Genomic DNA, 19,314 nt, shown 5'->3' on the forward strand with positions numbered 1-19,314 from the left:
GGGTTCATTCTAATTTACTTCTTATGTACCCATGGAAAAAAAATGCAGCATGCTCTACTTTTTTGCGCATTTGCTAACCCAATTGAAGTCTATAGGGGGCGCACAAATGTGTGCGCAATGGTCAATTCCACAAAAAAAAAAAAGAAACAAAGAACTATAGAGATCTGTATAAAAACTGTCTAAAAAACCGCCACGCTCTTGACATCCACTATATAAATAGTGTTTTTTATTTTTCCAAAAGTACAGAAATAAAACAAACAGACATATACCCTGTTTGTTTTATTTCTGTACTTTTGAAAAAATAAAAAATAAACTATTTCTCTGGTGGACGTCAAGAGCACTGAGGTTTTTTAGACTGATTTTATACAGCTCTCTATAGTTCCTTGTATCTATTGTAACCCCTCAACAATTAAGTAGTTTGGGTTCCCCCTCACTCTGCTTTTCCTGTCCATGGAGTAAGACCAACCCACCAGACAGGACTTCAGGTGCCAGCGGGTAAGCCCCTCTGTAATAGGGCCCCCCGCTTGGCGCCAGGTAAGTCTATTTTTCCTAAGAAGGAGCATCAATATTAGCTATCCTTAACATATTTTCCAGGCGCTATCCCGCTCACCTACAGAAAAAAGAACTCATCTAGAATTCAATAGGCTAAATAACCATTGAAATCTGGGCATGTTCGTCTGCCGCACACAAATCAAGAGGTCCTGCGAGTGCAAAATGTACAGTAAAATATGCCAATATGTGCGCCAAAATGACTTCACAGCGCAAATAGTTGTGTTGAATCACGTGCAAATTGCGCATACAGTTGTGTGAAGGAGCCCTTTCACTGTAATTTTGGCCACAACTGGGGTTGTGCAACTGAAGATGGTTACAATGTGGGAATTTATCTGTTCTTATATGAGCATTATGTTGGCAGGTCTCTCAGTACTATTATATGAACATGGCTTGTGTTATTAGTTGGTCTTCCTATTAGCTATTATGTAAGCACTGTGCAGTATGTCTTATTACGTGGGCCTTGTATTCCTTTTATAGAACAACTAATCTTGCTCTTTCTCATGCACACTGGTTGTGGTATTCTTTGGGCACTGTAGTAGGTATTACAGTACATGAAATCATATGGGCATTATACCATTGAGGGCATTGTACTTTTACAAGAACAAATAGTTATTATTTGGGTCCTGTGACAGTTATTAGGAAGTTATTGAATGTGCTTCGGCGCCATTATGAGGGCTTTGTGGTACTCATAGTGTCTATATAATAGCTAGAACAATGCTGGCATTATATTGTTACTACCGCTGGCTTGGCTATATAGTGTGTACATTGTGTCTGCAGCAAATAATATGCACTGTAGCTGGTATAATTACATACAGTATAAGCATTTTACTTACAATAGAGACTATGATTGGTATTATTTTATGGTCAACACTATGTCAGGTTTTATATAGGTACTATAATTGTTATTATGTCTGGTATTATACCTATGGCCAGGGGCATAACTATAGGGTATGCAGTTGCACCCGGGCCCATAAAGCCTATTTCCTCTATATAGGGAGCCTAGCAGTATGAATAAAGCATTATAGTTGGGGCGGGGGGCGCTGTTACAGATTTTGCATTCGGGCCCCAAATCTTCAAGTTACACCTCTACTATGGCTGATAGAGTTGTTCTGTTTGTTACTATTGTTATGTGTGTATCTGAGTGACCTGTAGGTATACAGTCATATAAGATGGAGTTTTGGGGTATATTTATACCAAGGCCAAAGTTTGAATGAATACCAAAAGGATTGGGGGCTGGGGGAAGGTTATATATTGAGACTTGCTTTATATACAGCATTCTTAATCTAAACTGCGTTGCAGATTGATGCACCAAAATTACTGTATTTACTCGAGTATTAGCTGACCCGAGTATAAGCCGAGTCAATAAGTTTTACCACAAAAAACTAGTAAAGCCTAGCTAGACTCGAGTATATACTAGGTAAAGAAAAAATGCAATACTCACCTCCCAGCTGTCGTCTGTGTCCCCGGCGCAAAGGTCTCCCCGGGGGTGCGGCAAGCTGCTTGAGAATTCTCCCCACTGTCATCTCCCTGCTTGGCTTTGAATTTCCCTGCCGTCAGCACTGTGTAAGTAAGCGCTGTGATTGGATTGAGCGCCAGCCAATCACAGCCGGCGCTCGATAAACCTATCACAGCCATTCAGTGATGTCATCCCACTGAAGTGCCGGTTGTGATTAGCTGGTCCTCAATCAAATCACAGCACTGACGGCGGGGGAAGTCAAAGCTGAGCATGGAGATGACAGCGAGGAGAATTCTCAAGCAGCTTGCCCCACCGCCTGGGAGACTATCATGCCAGTGACACAAACGCAGGCTGAGAGGTGAGTATTGCGGGGTTTTTTTTGTTGTTTTTTCTTTTACCTCACTCGAGTATAAGCCGAGGGGAGCTTTTTCAGCATTAAAAAATGTGCTGAAAAACTAGGCTTATACTCGAGTATATATGGTATTTACCTCTTCATCAGTTTTGTGCCCAGTCATCAGAAATTCAAATCTATGGCAGCTATAACATTAATATAATATGTGATGTGTGCTATAATTTACACCAGTTTCTGGTATAAGGGCTTCTTCAGATGCCCATTAGAGATGAGGGAGTATACTCACTAAAGGCAATTGCTCGAGCGAGCATTGGCTTTAGCGAGTACCTGCCCGCTCGAGACTGAAGGTTTCGGTGCCGGCGCGGGCGAGCGGTGAGTAGCGGCTGTCAGCAGGAGGGAGCGGGGGGGAGAGAGAGATCTCCCCGCCATTCCTCCTCGCTCTCCCCCGCAGCTCCCTGCTCGCCGCCGGCACCCGAACCTTCAGTCTCGAGCGGGCAGGTACTCGCTAAAGGCAATGCTCGCTCGAGCCATTGCCTTTAGCGAGTATACTCGCTCATCTCTAATGCCCATCTTATTGGATTGTTTTGCAAAACGTGACAAAATGAAACCATTGTTCTCAATGGTTTCATTTTCACTGGTATGATTCTCGTGTGAGTAAACATAAGCCTTGTCCTAACTTTCTTGCTCGAGTAGTTTTTTGTTTTTTTTAAAAGGACAATAAAATCAAAATATTTGACTTACTTAAAAGGGCCACTTTGGTAAAAATATTTTTCATTCATTAAGTGGTCAGTCAGACGAGCGAATGTTTCACACATGTATAGGTGCAAGAAAAAAATCGCACATCGCGCGTAAAAAAAATCATATGACTTAGTGCATTTGTCTACACATGTCCTATCTTTTGCAGTTGCGAATTTTAAGCGCTTCTACAAAAAAAACCATGTGACTGTTTTCATTGGAAAGCATTGGTTTTAATAGAGCCATTTTTAAAACGCAACTATACATGCATGAAAAAAATGCTCATCTGACTGAGCCCTAAAGGGGTTTTCCAGGGAAATACTATCGATGACCTATCATCAGGATAGGTCATCAAAAGTTGATCGGCCGAGGTCCGTTGCTCAGGACCCCAACCAACCAACTGAGCGGGCGCATGCTGTCAGTGCCACAAATAGAGTGTGAACGAAAATTCGAAAATCCATGCCTTTCAATGCCTAAGTTTTATCGCGTATCTTTTGCATGGACGTAATTCAAATCCAGTCATGTGAGACTGGCCTTACCTTGGTTAGTTATTCCTTTCTACCTGACACTCCTGGAGTGCTTCTACTCAGGTGAGTCATGTGATCTCAATTCTAACCAGCCAAAATTTACTTGGCTTTATCTGTGCTCAAACTAGTCAGTTTCTCAGACAGTATAATTCCTGTGTGATGAACCCTAATACAGAAATTGCTTAGAGGGGGACTCAGACACTCCTATCACAGTTAATCGTGAGGATCACACAGCTCCTGCCACACAGTTATAATAGATGAGATCACAGCTCATCCTCCTGACTGTAAACTTATGGTCTGTAGCTTATTTATGTGAATAGAGAAAGTAATGCCAGTGTTATCCCTGGAGTAAAGATAGTTGAATATCTAGCTGCTCATGTAATTCTGCGCTGATGCAAGATGGGATGACACACAGAATAGTGAAAGGGAAAGCAGAGATCTCAGCATCAAGATGGTGTCTGATAAGCATTAGACAGGAGGCTGCACTGTATGGAAGTGACTGCAATATACAGAGGAGACCTCCAGAGTGTAACAGACAATCAGATAAGGGGGGTAATGATGGAGAAATGTGTTTTCATTGTAGTGGCCTTTTAACTTAGACACTGGCAATAATTACGCCACCCTTGATAAATGTGGGCCATTCTTTCTTTCAGTAGAATCAAATAGCAACTTTCTAAAATGTCACATAGTACTTAACAATTGTGCCATAAATCGAACTAGTAGGAAAGTAAGGTCTTACCTTAAGTCCAAATATTACATTTTTGAGCATTATGAATTGCGAGCTAGTAGTACTGGAACATATTAAAATATTATGACTGACGAATCTGTCAGTGCTTGATGGAAATAATTGTGGTAATAATTATTGTTTTCTGTGCTATAATGTCTGATACAATTATGGCATTTTTCAGGTTTACAATAATTGATATGATTTTTTTTAAAGCATTTCTTCAATTTATCTCATACAGTGAAGACCGAAGAAGCTATGTATGAAGATTGGTGTAGCTGGGTTGAGCTGTAGACTGATTTCAGGCAGTACCATAGCGGGGACTGTGTTTTCTAAACACAACTATTAGAGAATACAGTCCACCTTACTGAAGAATACAAAGTCTCATCTGCTTGTTCACCACTACCTCTCGAGCATAAGGTATTCCTAGAGAAGATGCCTGGGGTAATTGCATCAATACTTGATCCAAAATATGATGCGAATGAGAGTAAAGGACTGATCAACGTATTACTGTTATACTTTTGCCGTGGCAGGACCCTACACTCCATTGAACTATATTTGTGATGAGTTGGGCTATGAGTCCCACAGACATTGGCTCCCGTTTTCTATTATTTCCTCTACAACTTTTATATTTCATCGTTGTCCATTTAAACTAACCCATGCTGTTTTCCCTTGTATGATATTTTCTTGACTCCTTTCATACCTTTATCCATCCTGTAGTATACACAGAAGACGAAAAAACGTTTTAAGCTATCAGGTTTTGCGACAGTGGTGCTGGTGTATCCTTTACCCTCCACACTCTTTTAATGGCCTCTATTCCAATTCCATACACCCATACAGAGTACAATGCTTTGCTTGCAGTTTTGGATTGAGTTACCTAGAGCACACCAATAAAATTAATTCTTGGGGCCCACTGTCCAGCTACATGTCAATGGAAAGAAAAGCCAGAGCCCATGGAGGGAAGATACTGATAGAATTCCCTCTACACCTAGATGTCATCTCTATGAGCCTATGTGTCCATATAAATAGATAAACTACACAGTTTATTATATGGACATATAGGCAGGCTGAAATGTTGCCTATCTGTATGCACTGCAGTGAATGTACTGCACCATGCACCACTTGCTCAGTAAGTTGGGGGGTTAGTGGCCCACATCTGACTCAGGGCCCACTGGGGGATTCACCTGTTTCCCCGTGGGCTAGTCAAAGCCTGTTTCCTTGAAAGGATCTCACTACTAAGTAGCGAAAAGGATGGGACCTACCAGGAATGGGTGCCCTCTGTGCCAAGCCACGTATTTTATCCAAATGAAAGAATAGAAGAGAATGAATATTATAAAACTGGCACGCATCTTAAAAGTTTCTTTTGATTCCTAACACTTGAAGACAGTTTGTTATTTTGAATGTTTTACAGCTTATGTGACTAAATTAGACCCTAGTGATTTTTTTTCCAGCAAACAATAAGAACACTTAAAAATAAACTGAACATAAAATAGAACTGATTGCTGCAAGGCAGAAAATAGACATTACACAGGCATTAAGCTAGGCAGCCACAGTACTGTCAGGAGAGACAATGATATCTTTCAAGGGAGCAGTGTTTAAAGAACATAATGTGCCTATATAATTTCCATGTATCGGATATGGTATTTTTTCTGTCCGTTACTCTATGTCCAAAATGTTTTTCTGTGACATAAAGTACTTCTGTCACAGAATAATATGGCCCTTTTGTTTAATACTGGACACATAAAAGCAGATCCTGTCATCTGGGGCTCAGTCTCAGCAACTAGCTCATAATCAAGATGATTTTGGTTTGATTTGTTAGGCATCTTTCTCATTTTCCTGGGTTTAAATCCGGTAATAGAGGACCAATTTACTGATATCTCCAGTAATGGTTCTGCATGTGTAGCAAGATCTAAATAGATGGCCATTAAGTGCCTTTAGAGTGCCATGTGGCCTCTGGATACAATGGGGCTCATGGTTCAGTCTTGTTATGTGTTATTGTAGAAAATACAGCTTTCAATACATGTGCCATATTTATCAATGTATTGCAATATCCCCCTCCCTCTCCAAAGTAACAGCTTCAACAGCTTTCTATCTATCTCGTAAAGACAGGAGGACGAACAAGCAATGACAACATTGTGATACACGTATCATCTTGTTACGCCAATTATGCGGTGCAATAAACAGCATGTATGTGCAACAGACATCTCATACCGCCTTGCCATTTTTTCGGCACCACAATAAATACATGAGCTCCATTGATTCAGTCAATGGCTACTGAAATACGGCACGAGTAAGATGATTCGGTTTTCTGTTTTTATTCTTACTTTGATATGTATATAATCAAAGTATAGCTTGCCATGCCATAGGGAGGGTTGGGGTTAGCATTGTTGCCTTGCAGTGCTGCGGTTCTGGGTTTAAGTCTGACCAAAGGTAACATCTGAAGACTTTGTGTGTTCTCCCTGTGTTTGTGTTTCTAAAAAAAACATACTTATAGGGTAATTTGGCATTTATATTGTGAGCCCCAATGGAGACAATGACTGATGTAAGTGATAATAATCTCTATACATCACTGCATAATATATAAGTGCTGTATAAATAAGTAAAATAAACTGTAGTCCACACAGTAGAATTATGTCTATATCAAGACACTTGAATTCAAACACAATACTTTTGTATTACATGGGTGTCTAAAGGTTTTCTGAAAGGTTAGTACCCCATCACTGCCAAAAAAGACTAAAAGTCTACCTATCCTAACAATGGATAGAGGCACACAAAAACTGCACTATATGTAGAAGAAAATCAAAGATATTGTCAAATATGTTAGAACTTAAAGGCTATGAATACTTTCGCACTCTTTTTTTTAATTAATGTGTTTTTGAAATTGAAGACTTTTTGCAATTGTTTTTCATTAAAATTTCGTATTGTTTGATTTCTATGCTTGCATTGTTTCCCAAGGCACTGCAGACTGTAAGGCTGAAAACTTAGCAAACTCTTTCAGTCGGTGTAAACTGAAAGCTCCTCCCCTGGGGTGCTTCCCCGTTTCCACTGAGCTATTACAGAGGGCTGTATGACAGTGTCCGTGAATGGTGAAGAAGATTAGGAGGACAAAGAGCAGAGCAGAGAAAGCTACTATTGGTGAATTTACTGCTCTTATCAACAGTGATGTGCAACAGATCAGCAGCTTCACAGCGAGAGCATGAAATAGCTGTGTAGTATTGAGTGGGTGTGGTTATGCTACACAGCCTCTAAAAGGGGAAGGGGGTCTGAACTTGTGTGCATTCATGAGAGAGACCAGCTACTCAGAGCTGGGAACACCTGAGTCAGAAACGTGATTGTAGGCGAGCCTGTAAACCAAGTATGATGTTTACTAAATGCATGAGAAGGAAAACTGAATGCAAAATGAGATTACGTACATCATATTTTCTGCAGTGACTTAATAAGATATGTGTGTATTGATTTTCCATGCACAAAGGTTTACATAGCCTTTAAATTATATGACATGAACCCTAATAAAAACAGACTGAAGCAATAATGTAGTAATGGTATTCTAATGATAAAATAATATCATACAATAGGTTATATTATTAGCAGTATTATTCCAAATGATGATGACTACCAGTTCAATCATGTGGACGATTGGATAGCTTTGTCTGAACAATAAATTATCCAATGTTGCTCCTTTTATGATAAATCAATCATGACAGTAAGATTGGTGTTGCTTCCATAGCTGGCCCTGGCTCAGTTCCAGTCCCTTATTTCAATGGAGAAGTCTGTGCATGCATTTGTGGGCATTATGATCATCTCTCCACTGTAACAAGAGTTACAATTAGGACACATTTGTCTTTGAGTCTGGAAGCCCAACTGATTGGTGTGTCATAAGAGTAAATTATGAGACAGCCCCTTTAATGTCATAAAATACATATTAAGCGAAGTCAATAATATCCTATACATGATAAGTGACACTTCTACAGTCACGCTTCATCATTCACATCCATAGTTAAAGGTATATGCACTGAAAAGGCTTCGGGTTTAGTTAAACATATAGTTATTTTTTTGTTTTGTTTTATTCTGAGTGGTGCACTTTCCCAATGGAAAGCCTGGAAAATGATGACAATAAGACAACATTACACAGGTACGGTAGCATTGATTTAAAGGTTTGGAAAGCTCTACAGTTAATAAGTTAAATAAAGGGTTTTTACATAAATATTTGTGCTAGGAACCGTGTGATATCTACAACACACATAGAATTCTACAGTTTGACAAACTTACAACACTACACTGAGTGCAATTCTTTTATAACATTTCAAATATACAAAGCTCTTTTTCCTTATTTTTTTATAACAATGTTAATATGTACAGAATCAGTAATCACAGTTTAGTGACTTCAACAGTCCATAAATCTGACAGTTCATTTCCCTTTGGTTTGGTAGAAAAACAAAAAAAAAAGAACCTTGGTTGGTGTACGCTAAAGAAAATAATACAGTTATACATCTCTTGTAAGTGCACTGACTAGATTGTTCAGCTAAATGGAGTTACGTATCAATGGAAAGTCCTGCATAAATGAATAGCTCTGCCTCAGTAGAGGTGATCCTGACAGAGGCAGGGTTAATAATGTGGTAGAGATCAAAAGTCAGGGAATGTCCTAGAAATCAAAAATGCATTGTGAAAAGGACAAGAAATAAAACTGGCTTGTATTTTTTTTTTTTATTCTGTTGCTTAACTACAGCAATACTATGACGTCAATGAGAGCAGGGGTTCAACAGTGACGTCATACGGTACCAAGGTTACTGCTCTGGAGCTGCATAATGTAGTATACTCATTATTACTGTGAGACAAGGACGCTCCATGACACTCTACAATAGTCCTATAGTCTCTGGTCCTCGGCTGTTTTCCTTGCCCTCCTTTTGGTCTTGCTTGGTGACGTAGTGGGAGGCCCAGGCTTAGCAGACCTCTTTCCCTGTGCTGTTCCCGGGGATGATGTTCAGCTGTGTGAGCTGTGCTGCATGCTCTTTAGCTTTAAGCCTGAGGGCTGCTATACTGGATGCCCGCCTGTCCGCTGCAGCTGAGGCCGGGTCTGATAAGCCACCAGATGGCACTGCGCTGTCCACAGCAGGACTGGGCTGTCTAAGAAGAGCGGCGGCAGTGGAAGCACTAGTCAGGGGAGCCATAGTAGAGAAGAGCCTGTGGAGCAAAGGGACAGTGGGGTCAGTGACACAGGCAAGAAATACACAATGTACAGTAAGCACAACCACAGCAGCAACTTTTAATGTAGCACGTGCCATTTCTCCCAACTGACATCTATGGGGCAGTCTAGTGAACAGGATACACATAGCAGTTGTATTGAACACTATTTTTCGCAATTACACCCCAAAACATATGTAATTCTCATTGTTTGTATGTGTATTTCCTTAGATGCTCGCTTACAAAACATCCACATTATTGAACAGAATTGTTTAGAAGAAGCTCTATTAAAGATGAAGCTGGAAGTGATATTATTCACAAATATATGTATTAATGGTCTTAGAAGTTCTCCCTACCTTACAATATAGGACTAAAGGGGCCTTGTTTCACTGCTCCCTAGAATATTGCAATTTCATTTTACACACTTCTTTTAACTAGATCATACAAATTCCAGGTTTATAACAAGAGATTCCACAGCAAAACCTGTTCTTGTATGGTCAGTGGTGTTCTTGCAATATATGTGAATGCACCGTGGCCAAGTTGTAGCCGAAAATGCCAAGGTAGGATTGCAATCATTGTATTGTCATAGTAGCACATAGTAGGAAAAAAATATCTACATACATACACAATTTTACAAGAAAGGGGAATTATATAGGGGCTGTACATTTCTTGAAACATATATGGTGTCCTTGCAGCAGACTAATGATAGATCTATTGCAGAAATTTCTGAAAAAAATCCATTCCATATATCTGAATGGGGTGGTTTTTGTAGAATGTGCAGAACTTTCCGTAATAAATTGCATGATATACCTTTAATGAATGACTATTCTGACCTTGTAAACTTCAATTGCAATATTTACACATTGTTAAATCATATATCTATGCTTGTAGGCCTACAATATTGCCTTTGCCTGTATGGCCAGTTTTAGAGGGTTAAGTACTACATTCTGACATGTGATCTAATTAATTACAACCATATCTAACTATTGCTAATAAGTCATCAGACAGGCCCAGTTATTTCACCTAAATAGTAATCAGTGGCTGGTCAGGATGTGATCAATGTTACGAAGCTATGGCTTGCATCCTACCAAACATTTCCTGTGTCTATTATTTTTGTACAGTCAATCAAAAAACTTAGGTTCAATGTGCCTTTAAGGCTCCATGCTGGAAGCTCAGCTGCCTCTCAACACCGGTGGCCTTTCTCTAGCTGGAAGTAATACTTATATATTTTTTCCCTTCAGCTGAATGTCAAATTCCCATCAGCGACCTGGCATCCCGGCTAAATGACAGAAGAGCAATTATACTTTCTTATAGATGTTTTACTGCTTTCCCCACAGAAGCCACCAAAATACAGGTGACATGCCCAGGAGACACAGGGAGATTTATAGACTCTCCATTAGCCAGGCTTGTGATCATCAGCTTCCTTGCTGTGATATTTGAAGACTCTTGGCTCTGCTACTGAGAGATACTATAGTGTGCGGAGCCATGAGCTGAACAATGACAAGAGCAGAAGATTCGTACACTGCACTGTTACCAGTGAGAAGAGGGGCTTCTGTGTCAGTCTATGGCAGGAAAAAAGGCTCAAGGACATCCAAAAATATTATGTGCAACCATGCTTAATATATATTTAACATAACAGGTCTTTCCCATCATATAAAATGACTTTGGGGAGTATCAGCTCTAAAAATTGGGTGTGGCACTCTCAATATTTTAACATTTGCATATCATGCCAGTAATTTGTAACAAATAAATGTAGCACGGGTTTCCACTTGAGTATAAACTGGTTGTGTTTGTCTTAATCATGTGTTGCAAATATAACCATTTTAGGGGGCAACACGACAAAGTTAAACGACTCTATTTATACATAAGCCTGTCTGTCTGTACTGCACCAAATATTGGGCTCTGGAAACTGACAAAAGAAAACTTTCACAGAAAGCCAACTAGATGACCCATGGCCTAGTGGCTATGGAGCTGACGGTTACATCCAGCCAGTTGGTCTGTACCTGTGCTAGACACAACTGATAAGATTTCTATGCAGATTGCTACAGTGTCCATACCTGGACAGAAAAAATGCTGCATGCATTTTTTGTCCAGTGTGTGGAGTTATTCAGTGTCAAAACTGATGCGCCAGAATCTGGGATCGGATCTGACATTGGTTTCCCTCCATGATTTCACTGCCATATTGGAAAGTAAAAAGAACTGATGATCAGATATATTGGAATGAGCTCTAAGACAGATTGCAATGCTTCCTTCTCTGTAATCTTTTTGAAATGACTCTAGTAAAGCTGTGAACTCAACTAATTGGGATCATAGGATGGAATGTGAACCCATTTTCTGAGAACATTCATTTATCTGCTGAAGTGTATGCGATGTAGAGACATGGGTCAGTATGGCCAGAGGAACTGCTGGTTATACTACTGCAGGGACTCTAAACTTAAAGTTTGCCTTGTTTGTATTCTGGGGAGATGATGAATGTAGAGCTATTCAGTGGGATTAGTGACCAAAAGTCCTATAAAATATCTGTCCCATGATAAATACTTTAGCATATCTCCAATAACTTTCAGAATGATCTCCATTAAAACTGCATGTATATGAGAATAATGTTGGCAGTAGGCCATAAAACTATGACTTTGAATGGAACATTGTAACTATAATGGTGGAATCTGAGGTAGTAAAAGGATCAGATAAAATCATTTGACTGTTTTGTGAAAATGTATCAATTTCTGACTGTATAACTGGGACATGTATTTGGCAGTGTAACAAGTCATGAATGGTTCTTCACTCAAAGCATATTCTGGTCACATGTTTTGTTTTAATTATGGGGATGTAGGAGAAATGTACAATCCTTACGCAATAGATTCATAGTTTTGAAGCAACAAGGTTATCCTTATGAGATTCTTTGTGAAAAAGAAGCATCTGACAGATGTAGGGATCATATGTCCCTACATAAACTATCTGGCGTGCCTGAGAAAGAGAGTATGGTTTATTGAGTCATAAATAACTACATACAGTGACGTCATCCTGTATCCCTGGCGTCATCTAATACAATCCTGTAATTTAGCACTAGTATTACAGGGAATTGCATTTACCTGCCGAATGCGGGGCTGATGAAGGCCGGGTGCCGGAACACAGCTGCCCCCAGGAAAGTGCTGAGTCCTAGTGGGGTACCGCTGGGAGGTAATGTTGCGGAGCCGGGTGGAGGAGGTAGACTGGGGAAGGCAGCAGCAGCAGCGGCAGCAGCCGCGGTCCAGGCAGAGTCCAAGGCAGGATGGTGTGGAGGGAACGGGCTGGCATCTAGGTACGGGCTCAATGGGTGACTAGCAGATAAAGGGCCTGGAAAGGGCAAGCCTGGGGCATGGGGCTGGGTACCCGCCTTCTCCCTCTTCCTCCATTTGGCTCTTCGGTTTTGAAACCAAACCTAAGAGGCAGAAAAGGCAAGCTTTATTATAAACTTCTAGATTGCTCATCTAGTACCTCTAGTTTTACAAGATATATTTATATATAAAAATTTACCTAAAATATTAGATTTACACATCTATCTATCTTATATTGTTCTGATGTAAAATGTACTTTGCTATTACACTGAAGAATACCTCATTTAAACTGATCACAAATATAATACGATTCTCACAAATTAATTTGTGCTATAGTGAGTTGCCTGCAGGACGGCAGCTGTAGTGTATTATAGTATGGTAGAACATAATGACGACTGTAGTATATTACAGTACAGTAGCACATAATGACGGCTAGAATTGTTTCTTGCGAGGAATCCTGGCAGCTTGATTAATAAGAGCGGTGTGTGCTGCAGTTGATTGCCCGGACACGAGCTGCCATTAGATAGCTGCTGCCTACACTGTATACTAATAGTAGTACCCTGTACTGAGGAGGAGCTAGCATACATACACGTTTATTCATTTTATAACGATAAGATAGATATTTGTAGATTTATACAACTAATTTATATATATATATATATATATATACATACACACACACATATATATATAGGCACACACATATATATACGTATATATATATATATATATATATATATATATATATTATATACACACATACAGCTGTTTACTGACATGAACCTTGGAAACCTGAAACATAATCATTTATAAAATCCCACAATCGATGCATAGAGACCAATATGATAGTGTATATGTATCCATAGATAGATAGAGCTATACATGTTGTTCTTTAAAGTGTCAACTGTCCCTGTGTGATCATTAGAATATATGGAATGAATACAAGTAGTGATAGAACTGATAAATACTGTGTGACCTCAGAGTGAGAGTGATGCATCGTGTATATGACAGAAGCACTGGTAGCAGGATAGTGATCACCTATTAAACCTGCTCGTAAAATCCTCATTACCGCTCTATAAATACTAGACAGTGCACTCGCCTCCGCAACATGTGTCATAAATGATCAGCCTATGTGTCTGTGTGTATACAGTGTGACAATATTCTAATCATTTGCTCTAAAATCGCTGCAATATCGTGGAAAGAGAGATATCACATCATCATCTCCTTCATCTTCTTATTTTATGGTGGTACACATGTACTAATTTAACCCATTAGATCGCATTAAAATAAATATAAAATATTAAAGCAGAAGACTGCTACGTATAATTGGAAATTATTCTTTCATATATATATATATATACACACACATTAATATAGATTAATTAGAATTTAATTTCTTAATTTTACTTTATCACTTGTCCAAATTATAATAATTCGATACAGCTGGAAATTACATGTTGCTGTTTTAAACAAACAAATCTTTGGGTACTTGACATATACTGTGTTGGATAAATATATGCTAAGTATAATACACAGACAATATCTACTATATCTATCTATCTTATCTATCTATCTGTCTATCTTCCATATTCTAATATTTGGCACTTAATTCTTAACATATACGCATGCTTATATTAATTATTTACACATATTGACACCTATAATATTTTGTGATCGTCTCTAGTTAGAACTGAGTTGACTTTCCCACGACTGTTCCCTCTGGTGCTAGATATACTGACTTTTCTGTCACATCCCTGTTTGACAATGGAGAAATGTGTCAACAAAAAGAGGGGGCCCTATCACCCCCCACCTAATGCTAGAAGCTGTTGTGTATTAAATGAGCCATATGGAATTTATGATGCTTTATCAGTGCCTGATTGTACCAGTAAAGTGATTTGCTCGGAGACATCTGCTTAGTGTTGGCAATCAGGGCATCCCAATGTTTATCATCTCTGTGGTTATGAGCCCTGGCTCAGGATATGGAGAGCAAACACCTCTAATAGCATTGCACTCACTCCCAGGGCAGCCATTAGATCAATGCTATCACAAAAATGGCAATTCAAATAGCATTAGCCAGCTCCTTGGGCAAATCAAACAGCCCTCTGCCATGAAATAGCCCTGTTTGCTCTAGCACTAAGTATGCTTTTATGGAGCCCGATTGGAGGCTTCATCACAGCCAAATACCTGCCTGGAGCCCAGCACAGTTGTCTATAACAACCAGGACTCTATTCAAAGCTACCAACTTATTCATTCACCCATGGGCTGGCACTACTCATGCCACCTGCCCTCCTCCACCTACCCCAAGTATCTTGTATGGGCAGTATAGTGTTCTGCCGGGGCTTCCTCCCCAGTGGCCTTCACACTTATCAGAGGTGGAATGTAATAATTGCACGTTGTTTGATTAATTAATTCCTGGACTCAGGGGAGATTGATTTGTTTTCAGTGTAGCATTTAGTCGGTGATTGCAGGCAGCAGTGACATTGGGGCTTCTATAAATAGGCTTCAAAGGACATACATTTGTGCAGGACGAGCTGGAGATAGGATAGATAGATAGATAGATAGATAGATACATAGATAGATAGATAGGGTTATATATTGCTCGTAGAGAGGCACACATCACATCAGAGCTCACCTGTACTCTGGCTTCAGTCAAGTCCAGACGCATGGCTAGCTCTTCTCTTTATGAACAAAAAAGTGAACAAGATAGAATATCAGAACATATTACAGAATACATATTAGACAGCTTTATATAAGTAGTCTATAAAACAATCATACTGCTATTAATTTTACTAAAACTGAGAACAATATAATGTAACTACAAATAAGATATATTCTTCAAACAAAATATTACAATGCGTATTAACAGTTGAATTAAATTGGTGGTATAAAAAAGAATTCTTCTTTTATATGTGTATATTCGTTTGGTTTTTTTTGTTTGTTTTTTAATTTTAATATTCATAAATAGGTCTCTGCTTAACTTCCCCGACGTTTGTTTTATTAGGCGGTTAGTAGAATTTTTGCTTTTGATTTATGCCAAATTACTTTTGAACTGTAAGATGTACACTACAAAGCAATCAGAAGTGTCACTACTACTAATATTGGCAATAAAAACAATATAACATAGCTGCAAATAATACACACATATAATATATATATATATATATATATATATATATATATATATATACACACACACACATATATATATATATATATATATATATATATATATATATATATATACACACATATTTGTTCTTCAACCAAAATAGACAAATAGACAGTTTAATTAAACTATGTTGCATTAATATCACATCAAAGTAAGTTAAAAAATAACCCATACAATTATTTTTTTAAATATTCTACAGAGATTCTTTTGATTTGTTAATATTCTGTAGTGTAATATTCATCGAAAAGTATCTCTTTTACTTACTTCATATTTGTTTTATCTGAAGGTTTGTAGAACCTATGTTCTTGAATGACACTAAATAACCTATCAATTTCAAGATGTGCACTATAGAGGAGCTATGATTCTAGTGTAACGTCTACTAATACTAAAAGTAAAAACAGTATAACCTATTTTAAAATAGAAATCATATATATATATATATATATACATGTGTCAGCGTGATTTTCTATGTGTTATTAGTTTTTCAACGAAAGTATTGGAATGCATGTTGACAATTGCAATTAAATATATTGGCTTTATGTTGCATCAGTGTAAATTGAAAAAAAAAAACATTAATTCATTTAATTGGTTAGTATTAATTTTTAAGGACAATTATTCTTTTATGCAAGTCGGTTATTTTAATTTGTTATTATTATTTTCTGCTTTAAATGTAAATATTCATAAATAATTATCTGATGGCTTTTTTTAATTCTCGGTTTGTAGAGTTAATGCTTTTGAATTAAAGAAAATTACTTCTAAACCTTAAGATGGGCGCTGTAAAACAATGATACTAATACTGTGTGTGTGTGTGTATATATATATATATATATATATATATATATATATATATATATATATATAGTTATGCTGGTTCTTCACGAAATATAGCAATGTAATTACACTGTTGAACCAAACTATATTGCATTTATATTACATCAATGTCAATAAAAAGAAAAAAAAAACCCAATATTCTTTCACGTGTGTATTCATTTATTTTATTGTTCTTATTTTCTTAACACAGTTGTTCTTTTATACACGTAGAGTCGTTTAATTCGTTCTTATGTTCTTTTTATTACAAAATAAGTATCTGTTTAACTTATCTCATATTTTTTCATCTGGAGCTTTGTAGAATTTGTGCTTTTAAATGATTTTAAATTACTTATGAACTTTAAGATTTGCACTATGGAACAACGACACTAGTTTTGCTGCTATTAATTCTACAAATGATAAATGTGCACTATAAAACAATGATACTAGTCTTACTTCTATTAATTTTACTAATACTAAAAATATGTGTACATCTATCGATCTATTTAGCTTTCATTTATTTATCTATTTAGTCCTTTAACCAAAATATTACATTGCAAATAGACAATTGAATGAAACTATATTGCATTTACATCACATCAATGTGAACGAAAAAATCCAAAATTATTCTTCTAATCGTGTTCATCGTTTTAATTTGGCCTCATTTCTTTTAATTGTTTAATTTTGCAATTTATAAATAATTACCTAATTAATTAATTAAATGATGTTCCTGGAGCTTTATGGAACTCATGCTTTTGAATGAAATTAAATAATTTATCCAATAAAATGTATTCATAGAAATATATAGCTTTGAAAAAAAATTGTGTGCATATATATATATATATATATATTTATATAAATATATATCAATTATTTTTACTATTTATAATTATTAAATAATTATATTCCAAGCACTTATTGAAAAAAAAGAAATGGATTTTGTTTTTCAGTGTACATACGTGTCTGCATGCGTCTGTATATCTAGTTATTTGTTCTGTGCATTGTCATTATGTATTGCCTCAGTTCTAGAGTTGCTAGAATAAATGACAATGATCAGATGTCTTGGGATGTCTCTGTATACTGATCTGGATGTGAGAAGCGCCTGCAGACCACGCTTACTATCTGCACACAATGTAACTAATCTGTGGCATCGCTGACATGAGGGTTATAAATACATTGGGCAGTAGTGATAGTAACATCACTCTGCTCTGGGAATTACAAACATTATTGGGCTGTATGTGAGTCTGATAATAAAAATAGGAATTGCAGACAAGTAAATGTCATTTAAAAGCAGGCTGGGAATAAATCAATAATATAAAAATAAACTAAAAATTAATATTAGTTAATTTATTGCAGGACATTTCCTATAAAATCACACAAATTGGAATTTTCAGTGGAACCTGGACTGATTCTCGCAACTAGGGTAGAGTGGCACAGATTTTCTTATACTTCATATAGACCATATAATTGCACCACCGCTCACTCAACCCCCTCCCTTCCCCAGCTAGCTAATAAACTCTTATGAATATACCTCGTGAAGACATCCGGGTAGTGGGTCTTCTGGAAAGCCCTCTCTAGTTCTTCTAGCTGGTAGCTGGTGAAGGTGGTTCTATATCTCCTTTGTTTCCTCTTTAGCATGCCCTCCTCTGAGTCACTACCAGCTGACAGGCACACACTGTCCTCACCATCTTTGCCATCAGCATCTGAAGTATGAAGTAAAAGTTCCTCCTTAGGAGACATGTCTCCATCAGGTCCACATCCTGCTTGCTGCTGCTGCTGTTGTTGCTGCTGCTGTTGGAATTGCGGGTGCTGCTCCTTCAGGAGTCCTCTGTTAGGATTGCTGCTGGTGTTATTACTATTGAGCTGCTTATCTGTTTCATCCTCTTCATCATCATCTTCTTCATCTTCCTCATCCTCCTCATCATCCTCTTCCTCCTCCGTTGGGTTTTGGGATATTACTCCCAGTCTGTCCTGCAAAGAGGCACCGGTCTGGAGTGACTGCTGCAGACTATCAGGGCTACTCTGGTCTTCTCGCAGCAGGGGGGCGCTATTCTCTCTATAAGACTTACTGCGGCTGATGCTGACCTGTGGGGCCTGGCTGATCTTCAGACTATGGTTCTCCCAGCTACTTTCTCCCGCACCGCCAAGTAGTAGTAGCCGATCAGGTTTATCCGACCTGGGCATTGCTGACCTGGCATCAGGTAGAGACTGAATATGCAGCCTCCCAGCTGCCCCAACAGGACCATAGAGCCTTCTCAGTTTTGGAGGTAGATGCAGTTCAGCCTCAAAAGTGGAGTTGTTCTTTGGAGAACCTTCATGGCAGTAGAAAAAGACAGAAGATGTAGAAATGTGATTACATCATTCATATTGTATCATCCATTCATGATGGAACATATCTGTATATTATACAATAAATACACAAGAAGGAGCATAGAATACAGTTTTAAAGTGACCATGAAGTACTGTGAGATGATCCCCTCAGCTATCTCTAACTCCT

The 19,314-nt window shown here is 38.0% G+C and overlaps 1 protein-coding gene across 2 annotated transcripts in view; it reads right to left on the reverse strand.

Moving 5' to 3' along the window:
- Nucleotides 1-8,327: 8,327 nt before the first annotated feature.
- ARX (aristaless related homeobox) overlaps nucleotides 8,328-19,314 on the reverse strand; it is a 68,619-nt gene continuing 57,632 nt past the window's right edge. For both annotated transcript variants that reach the window (XM_066599860.1, XM_066599859.1), the window contains 4 exons: nucleotides 18,349-19,129; nucleotides 15,474-15,519; nucleotides 12,617-12,945; nucleotides 8,328-9,527 (listed from right to left, as the gene is read on the reverse strand). In XM_066599860.1, the coding sequence (XP_066455957.1) occupies nucleotides 9,287-9,527; nucleotides 12,617-12,945; nucleotides 15,474-15,519; nucleotides 18,349-19,001 (1,269 nt within the window). In that variant the 5' untranslated portion in view covers nucleotides 19,002-19,129 and the 3' untranslated portion in view covers nucleotides 8,328-9,286. The remainder of the gene's footprint in view (nucleotides 9,528-12,616; nucleotides 12,946-15,473; nucleotides 15,520-18,348; nucleotides 19,130-19,314) is intronic.

Source organism: Eleutherodactylus coqui, chromosome 4 (genome assembly GCF_035609145.1).
Source record: "Eleutherodactylus coqui strain aEleCoq1 chromosome 4, aEleCoq1.hap1, whole genome shotgun sequence".
Taxonomy (NCBI): Eukaryota; Metazoa; Chordata; class Amphibia; order Anura; family Eleutherodactylidae; genus Eleutherodactylus; species Eleutherodactylus coqui.